This window comes from Oncorhynchus gorbuscha, linkage group LG01, assembly GCF_021184085.1.
Source record: "Oncorhynchus gorbuscha isolate QuinsamMale2020 ecotype Even-year linkage group LG01, OgorEven_v1.0, whole genome shotgun sequence".
Taxonomy (NCBI): Eukaryota; Metazoa; Chordata; class Actinopteri; order Salmoniformes; family Salmonidae; genus Oncorhynchus; species Oncorhynchus gorbuscha.
The window spans coordinates 21,448,445-21,457,934 of record NC_060173.1 but is presented as its reverse complement, the minus strand read 5'-3'; the positions used below and the strand labels follow the sequence as shown (position 1 = coordinate 21,457,934).

Sequence of the window (9,490 nt, the reverse complement as noted above, 5' to 3'; positions counted from 1 at the left end):
GTTAACCTATTGTTCCTCATTAGGCCGTCATTGTAAATAAGAATTTGTTCTTAACTGACTTGCCTAGTTAAATAAAGGTTAAATATAAATAATAAAAATACAAGTTTATCTCACTCTGGGTACATAGGCAAAGGCATTAATTGCCAAAATATCGCACTATCCCTTTAAGATCAGTGACAAGTTACAACTATTTGTAGCAAACAGAGTGAACAGTGGAGTGAATGAGCCACTGCTTGCTCCTCGTCATCTGTCACAACTTCTGCCAAAGTCGATGCCTCTCCTTGTTCGGGCGGTGATCGACGGTCGATGTTTCTGGTCTTCTAGCCATCGCTGATCTATTTTTCATTTTCCATTTGTGTTGTCTTGTTTTCCCACACACCTGTTTTCATTTCCCTCATTATGCTTTGTGTATTTAGCCCTCTGTTTCCCACGTCTTTGTGTGATTGTTTATTGTTAGGTTGGTTCGTTTCCAGCTGGTTTATTTCCTGGGTTCTGTTTTACCCGTGTTTAATGGCAACCGTTATTTTGTTCACACATTTGGGTTTGTTACTTTGTGCTATTGCCTTTATTAAAGTGGGTTGTTCACTTATCTCTGCTCTCCTGCGCCTGACTTCATGCACCAGCTACACCCACCGCCTGACATCCTTACAGTTCAGATGGTGTCAACCAATGTTAATTTTCATACATTTTGGAGTAGAAATTCCTCTCAAAAAGGACCCCCACCACTACCGTTGCCACCTCTTCTGAAAATAAATCCTAGAGGAAACACTGTGGGACGTTGATTCAACCGTGGAGAAATTCTGGTGTAATTTCATTATGTAAATTAATAAGAGTGCTCCTGTGCTTGAGTGTATGCTGAAAGGGACAAGGGCTGTGGACTGGCAGAATTATCTGTACGTTTGCGAAAAAAGCGTGCACCAACCCTACAGATATAACCATAGGATTTCTTGTTTTACTTCTAAAAAGCAGTAGCTTTTGCAAGCTACTTCTACTAAGGATCCATTCAATCAGATGATGTTCATTGTCAGCAGTACATGCTGCTAAATGTTAATTCATAATATAAATGCCTAGTTGGTAATGCATTTATATAAATAGTTTCTAAATAAATACATGCTTGTCCTTTCTGGCGGTTATTTACATTGTTCCTTGTCCTTTCTAGTTCCTCTCTGTGCTGTGTGAATAAACCGAGTGCTCCTTCTTGTCCTGAAGTAACCTTGACCTCTTCTGTTGAGTTGCAAATGTGTACAGCTACCAGAGCGAAAAAGACTGATGCTTTGAGCTTCATGGGCATTGAAAACATTGCCCCCTGTCCCATAATAGGAAGTGACTCGTGGATATTGCCCAAACTGAGAATTCGTTCCCACTTTACATCACAAGTGCACATACCTGAATGGCCACGAGAACTGAGACAAGCTAAAAAAAACTCAGTTCCCCAAAGAGATAGGGGAGGCAGATGCTGCAGCGTGGGTGCAGGAGCGGAAATATTAAAGTTATTTATCCGTGACTCATTCAATCCGGCTTCCACATATTCTATCCCGGGAATATTGAGAATTAATCTCAGAACAACCCTTATGCTTGTAAAAAAAAAGGACACCTGTTACCCTCATAGCCAGAGTTCAAGACAAGCTTGCTCCCCTTAGACACGTGAAAAATACACAATGTATCCGGTGTCTTGTAGTCTGTCACAGTTAAAAGGCGAAGGCACTGAGGGCATTGACACCAGCACATGATGGACTAAGAAGAGTGAGGTTAGACTACTGGTCATCTCACTGTAGAACTGGAAGTGTGTTAACATAATGGGAGTCCATGCCCCTCTGGTTAAAGAACCTCTGACTTAGTCAAGTTCAGTCTAAGATAACATTGGAATTCCCTGATTATACAGGGAGCTTTCCACTTACTTTCCCACTCAGCATTTAATTGCTTTTTAAAATTGGATTGTCTCTCTCTCTTTGTATCATTACACTTGGCGAGAGCCGAAGTCATCGTGATGGTTCCCCTAATTTTATATAGCCAGACAGCTCAAGAGTCCCAAGACGCTACTACCCTTCAGCAATGTTAAAGCCTGTACATGTTCTGAAACAGTACCACACATGTCAGTGTGAGAGACATCCACCCCCCCAGCCTCCTCATTATTAACAGGCCTGCTGCTGCTGTAGTAAAACTCTCTTCAGACTAACGCGGAGGGAAACAAATGATGTGGCACCATGGCACTGATTCTAGACCTATAATGAGTACATCGTCAATATCCTACTCCATCTAGCCATCAGCAGCCTGTCCCCCTATCAAGCCTGAAGTGACAACATTATTTATTTTAAAGACATCTATTTTGCTGCACTGCAAGCCATGTGATAGGAGGAGTATTTTAAGCAATGATATAAAGCTAATGATCTCATGTTTTCCCTTATGGCTGTGAGGCTGCCCAATATGGAACTAGACCGCTGCACAGATTGGACAGCAGAAGGGAGGTTTGATGTCACAACAGGGAAGCACAATATGATCAACAATACAAGGTAGAGGAAATGAAGTACAGAGAGGGAATAACATTACAGAACAAAGAACTGCTGATGGTGCTACAACAATGTTACTTTTGCCAGAGATAATTCATTCATATGCGATAATCCCACGTTACCTCATGCATCACCAACAGAATGATGATCTGTCTTCTGTTTCCAGCTTGTTTGTCTTTCTCCCTTTCCATTGGTATGGATGAATGAATATACATATTCAGGTGGGCTTCATTGGGTTGCTGTAGTGTAATTGGGGAGAACGTGCTCGTGGTAATGGCTGGAGAGGAATGAGTGGAATGGTATCCAGTACATCAAAGACATGGTTCCCATTTGTTTGATGTCATTCCATTAGCTCTCTTCCAGACATTATTATGAGCCGTCCTCCCCTCAACAGCCTCCACTGATCTGGTTGGTTATCCCTGTATGTCTGTCCTTCACCCTCATTATATTTTATGTGCCAGTCAAAGCGTATTACATGTGTATCCCTTCAAGAAGGGCCTGTACAGTAGATGCTACCATTGGAGTTCATACAATGTTACTCTCCACAGCCAACTTCAGTTGCTGTAAGTTCCACGTTTTACCACACTCACGTTTCTTCCACTTTTAAACTTCTTTCCAGACAGTACTTGTTTTACCCCCAGAAGTAGTCCTTAAAACCTGTTATTACCCAACAATCCCAGAGCAACGTCCCTGTACTTCCTTGAATATGTAAGATCTGAGGATAGTTAGACAAAGCAAGGCGGACACCTCACATGTGTCGGGGCTGAGGCTTTATGGAATCATCAACAGAATGAGAGTGCTCTGAAAGGGTAGCAGCAGGAGACTTTAGCTCAACCAAACCCAATAGCACAAGTGTTTTTCTTAGAATGGAGGGAAATGAGAAACCTTACTGGCCACCAGTCTTTATTAGCACATCTGGAGCACAGAGAGAGTACAATGACAAAGAAAATGTCAATGGTTGGATGAATTGATTAAATCCAATTTTAGACATAAAATGACATTACCATTAAAACACTTAATTTATTGAAGTGGGCTAAATCAGGGACAACCAGAATGATTATTGGTAGTCTTAAACAAATCTACTTTGAAACAAAAGTATACACCTCGTGCACACATGGTTGTGGACACCTGTACCATGTCAGATATTGAGTTGAAATATATTTAATTTTGGAGTTTGCACTCCAATATTTCATTTTACATACATCACAAAAAACTGCACTATAACAAAACTGTTTGACATAGAAACATTGGATTTGTCAGGATTAAAGAAATAATCTTTATTAAATATGAAATGATGAGAAATATAAATAACATTCTACCCATGAGGCCAAAGAGGGCGCTTTTGGTCATTGACTGCAGGAAAGGGCTACAACATACAAGAAAATCAGAAGAAGGTATAACATTAATTTGCATAAGAACAACCTGGATCAGGCAATAAATAGTGTAATAACTTCCCAATTTGTTAATTCCTATCAGAAGCACATTGAGAGACAAGTCTAGTGCATTGCATACTGAGACATTTAGTGGTCATTTAAGTGATAATGACAGAGAAACTTTTGTTTGGAGGATTTATTTGCCCGGGTGTTGTTAGGCTTCGTGGACATTATCACTTTTATGCAACCGGTTACCAACATATTCAAATAATGATTGACATATTTTCATTAAAACTTTATTTTGATGAACGTATTCATGCTATTTCATCCTTATAGTTCTGACACAGAGGTAGCGTTGCTACCCAAACCTGCTAGTCATTCGTTCTATTGGTTCAGTTGCCAGAGGTGTGACCCAGTCGTTTTGTTCTAAATCTATGGACGCGACCCAGTTGTTTGTTCTAAATGTTCCATTGCCATGATGGTGGGAAATGTTCTTATCCCTTGCTCACTAGCTAGCCAACATTGGCTAACACAGTCACGTCAAACAGTACAGCCATAATAATAGCAAAGTACCTGCATTTGCGTTTGTTTAAACTGTTTTCTAGTGATTTTTCGGGGATACATCCATAACAATGAGCTAATGATGTGCAATTTCACCTGGCAGAGAACATTTGCTCTCTCACCAGGCCACTGTTCAGAAGAGATAGCTAACACAATCACTTCAAACTGAAGCTGGAATGACAGCAAACTATCTGCCTTTTGTGCTTTTCTATTGACATTTCTTTGTAGATATCCATAACAATTATGCTGATTCATGACTTCGTCTGGCTGAGAAAACACGCTCATTATCATAGGACAGCTATAGATCCAATTTCAATATTGAAACAATGTTGCAAATGTCGGAGAGACAGACAGCAAGATTATTTCAAATCCCTGCTGTTGAAAACTAAAGGCTAGTCTGAAGGAAATGGGAGATCTGATGACCAATTTACTCCTTTAACAAAGAGCACCTTTTATTTACCAACATCAATTATTGTGTACGAGGCAGCACTTCCCTGTCATGTTCTGACCATAGTTCTGTTATTTATTCTTTGTTTTAGTATGGTCAGGGCGTGAGTTGGGGTGGGCAGTCTATGTTTGTTTTTCTATGTTGGTTTTTGTCTTCGGCCTAGTATGGCTCTCAATCAGAGGCAGGTGTCGCTAGTTGTCTCTGATTGAGAATCATACTTAGGTAGCCTGGGTTTCACTGTTGGTTTGTGGGTGTTTGGGCCACACGGTACTGTTTCGGTTTTGTAAATTCACGTCATCGTTTATTGTTTTGATTCAGTGTTCAGTGCTTTCTTTAATTAAAATCATCATGAACACTTACCACGCTGCGCTTTGGTCCGATCCTTACTCCTCCTCAGACGAAGAGGAGGAAGGCCGTTACATTCCCTTCTTTGTTCAAGAAAGTACAAATTCTTCATGATGTACAGTAAGCAAAAGGAGCAAACATACTGTATAAACATAAAACATTATTTTATAAAGTCACTTAAATTAATGTATAATTAACTCAACAATGATTTATTGATCGCTGCTATTGAAGATATACATTGTGTAAAATGTGCACACACTTTGTGTGTACAGGTGCCATTCTTCCACATCTAGGTCAGTGTATATTTCTTCAAGGGAGCATCTTTCGTCATTCCAATCCTCTGGTCTGTTGAATGGGGTACAAACTCCCCACAGTCCTGTTCTGTTTCTTTCCAGCTGTTAGGCTGTCCACCCCCCCCCCCCCAACCTGCAGTTGAAACAACACATAGACTCAAACTATCAACTATATCAGAGTCTACTACTCCAGTCAGTGATTTCTTATAGACACATCCCTCTGATTGACCCTGATTCGGCCCACTGCAGTAAAATGTTAAACCAGAGATGGTTCTTGTCCCTCTAAACACCATGTTATATTAACCTCACGTATCAAACCTTTTTTTAAATACATTATAGATGAAAATAACTTATTGCAAGGAACAATTCTGAGAGGCATTTCAGGAGAGTGACTTGAGTCTGCTTATGGAGCATTTCCTTTTGATTTCACAATATCTGCATCTGCATAATAATGCAGAACGAAGAGAGAAAGAACAAGAAAGAGAGAGGGAAGTGAAACAATTAGAGTGAGAGTGAGAGAGGAGGAGAAGTGCCATTGACAAGTACAGTGCCATTGACCAGTACAGTGCCATTGACCAGTACAGCGCCATTGACCAGTACAGCGCCAGTACAGTAGAAAATATATCAGCTAAAGAATATTGTTCTGTAAAATCTTCTTTCGATCATGAACTGCACCTCGTCTTCTAAAGAACTATGACCTCTCTTAAATCCTATGCAGCACCTTTCCTGGGAAATCACATTATCTTGACTTCCACCTAACCATAAGGCCTTAGACAGATGGATAGTTTCTTACTAATCATCACATTTGATGGGTACGCCCAAATCAACCACAAGTTACAATGGTACATAACTGTTTGACCAAGTAACGGTATGATGATGTTGGCACAAAATGTACTGTACTTTGGACTATAAAACACGTTTGGTGACCAGGATGTTGCGTTTGGTGCTAGATCAATACATGTCAGTACAGTAGGTTCATCATATGAATTAAATCCATACAAGTGCAATATATTTGGATTAATCCATTTTCAAATGTCAAAGACCACGGTAAGAATTATTTCCATTGCATTTGTTATTTTGTATTCATTGTCTGACTATTTTGTTGGCTAATGTGTCACTGAGGGTCTGAGAATCTGTCTGTTTATGTGTGCTTATTTGGCATGCTAGTATATTTGACTTTTTTAGCTTCAGTGTTTTGGGTTATAGTGTTTTTGATAGACAAACTTTGCCAATACATACTGTACATACATACATAGTGCGGCCATCAGATTTTCTGAAGGTACAGGCACAGTATCTGAGCATATGTGTACAGATACCTGAGGAAATCTTTACAAACACAGGTAGAAGACAATGATTCCAGCACAATGAAGATATTGGATATTGATGACGACACACATAGCATGACCAGAACAAGAGATGGCGTTAAATATTCAGGTACCAACACACACACACACTAGTGGTGCGGGTCAGTTGTTTGTTCACCCGCACCCAACCGCATTTGTTAATAATCCATCTGCAAACGCCCGACTATCTGTGATAGTGAAAATCTGAGGACTGCACCCGACCCTAACCCACTAATATACAAAATGTGTCATAGGCTATAGTCAGAGACAGCGGAAAGATTTGTTGTCTAATTTACATATGTTTCTGCTTCTAATTTCTGACATTTTGGTAGACTATTTCTTAGTCCCCTTGTCTATAATTAGATACATGCAGCTTCTCTTCTGTCATTATACTGTATGTTGCCCTAGAACAGGGCTTCCCAAACTCGGTCCTGTGGCCCCGTTGGGGGCAGGTTTTGGTTTTGCCCTAGCACTACACAGCTGATTCAAATAATCAAAGCTTGATGGTGAGTTGGTTATTTGAATCAGCTGTGTAGTGCTAGGGCAAACACCAAAATGTGCACCAAGGGGAGGCCCCAGGACAGAGTTTGAGAAATCCTGTTCTAGAAGACTAAATAAACCCTTGCTCACCAGAGTAATGTCATACATCGATAGAATTAATACTTCCGTCTAGTTGGGATTGGTCAAGTTTTCTCTGTCAAACGTTTAGGAACCGGGGAGAAAATGCAATAATCAAAAAGAAGGGAAAGGTTTTCTGTGCAAAAGTTCCAAATGGCATCAGTTTGGCCAGTTGTAAGGAAATAGAATGCTGTGAAAATGACCCAATATGTTTCTAATAAGATTGATAATATCTTGTGATGTAGTACATTTTCAGTGGTGGAAGAGACCATACAAAGTTGCTGCATTGTGTCTGGGGCTGCTGTGTGTTCTCCTACTGGCAGGGATCATAGGCCTGGGTGTACACTGTAAGTTTAGTATGTTCTCACTAAAACATTGATCTTCTTCAGTGACATAATTTTTGATAAATGTTTTCAATGTTTCACTGTTCCCCTAGTCACTGGTCAGCATTATTCTCCAGGAGAGAGACCAGCTACAGACCAGTTATAGCACCCTGACTAAAGAGAGAGACCAGCTACAGACCAATTATAGCACCCTGACTAAAGAGAGAGACCCGCTACAGACCAGTTTTAGTACTCTGGCTAAAGAGAGAGACCAGCTACAGACCAGTTATAGCTCCCTGACTAAAGAGAGAGACCAGCTACAGACCAATTATAGCACCCTGACTAAAGATAGAGACCAGCTACAGACCAGTTATAGCACCCTGACTAAAGATAGAGACCAGCTACAGACCAGTTATAGCACCCTGACTAAAGATAGAGACCAGCTACAGAGGGAGACAATCAGACTGAACAAGAAGCTCAAAGGTGAGTAAAATGACATTTGACTTCATTAGAAGTCCTTTCTGTGTCATGTTGTTTTCTTGCTACTTCATTCAATGAGAGTGGTATCAATCAATGATTGTAAATAAAGTAAGGAAAACTTCTAGGGAGACCTTGTCACGAAGGATGGATAAAGTTCGAAACCAGCTGTTACTTTTTCTCAACTGTGAATAAAACCTGGGAGGAGAGCAGAATGGACTGTATAAGGAGAGAAGCACATCTTGTGATCATAAACAACAGAGAGGAACAGGTGAGAGAGATAAAGACAGAGAGAGAGAGGTGGGTGATAGAGGATATGTATGAGCAATGTCTTTTTTCTGTGCCGCAATGACAGGTATTTATCAATGGGTTAAACGGAGCAAATAAACAAATCTGGATTGGTCTGACTGACACATTTGCTGAGGGAACCTGGAAATGGGTGGACGGCACACCACTGACTACCACGTAAGACATTTGAAGAGTTCTGTTTCTATTAGCAATCACTGACTGGAGTAGTAGGCTCTGATAGAGTTGACAGTTTGATTCTATGTGTTGTTTCTACTACAGGTATTGGGGGGATGGACAGCCTAATAGCTGGAAAGAAACAGAGCAGGACTGTGGGGAGTTTGTACACCGTTCAACAGACCCAGGGGATTGGAATGACGATGGGTGTTCCGTTGAACAATACTGTGTCTGTGAGAAATAGGATTATCATAGATACTCTCTCTGCACTGTCATTCATTTAAAGGACCTCTCTATGTCCTATGTTACTCCTTTTAGTCTTATGTCTGAAGACAGATGTTATTTGGTGGAATGGTACTAGATGTGGGAGAATGCCACACGCTGACAAACACACACACATGTACAGTGCCAGTCAAAAGTTTGGACACACCAACTCATTCAAGGCTTTTTCTTTATTTTTTACTATTTTCTACATTGTAGAGTAATAGTGAAGACATCAAAAAGATCAAATAACACATATGGAATCATATAGTAACCAAATAAGTGCTAAAGAAATCAAAATATATTTTATCTTTGAGATTCTTCAAAGTAGCCACCGTTTGCCTTGATGGCAGCTTTGTACACTCTTGGCATTCTCTCAACCAGCTTCATGAGGAATGCTTTTCTGACAGTCTTGAAGGAGTTCCCACATATGCTGAGCACTTGTTGCCTGCTTTTCCTCCACTCCGCGGTCCAACTCA

At 40.4% G+C, this 9,490-nt stretch overlaps 1 protein-coding gene across 1 annotated transcript; it reads left to right on the top strand.

Moving 5' to 3' along the window:
- The first annotated feature begins 3,039 nt into the window (after nucleotides 1-3,039).
- LOC124040437 (CD209 antigen-like protein C) lies at nucleotides 3,040-9,156 on the top strand. Its single transcript, XM_046357675.1, has 6 exons — nucleotides 3,040-3,070; nucleotides 7,734-7,835; nucleotides 8,202-8,294; nucleotides 8,417-8,559; nucleotides 8,644-8,753; nucleotides 8,856-9,156. Exons 1-6 carry the CDS (start codon nucleotides 3,040-3,042, stop codon nucleotides 8,992-8,994), a joined length of 618 nt encoding a protein of 205 aa, XP_046213631.1. The 3' UTR covers nucleotides 8,995-9,156.
- Nucleotides 9,157-9,490: the final 334 nt, after the last annotated feature.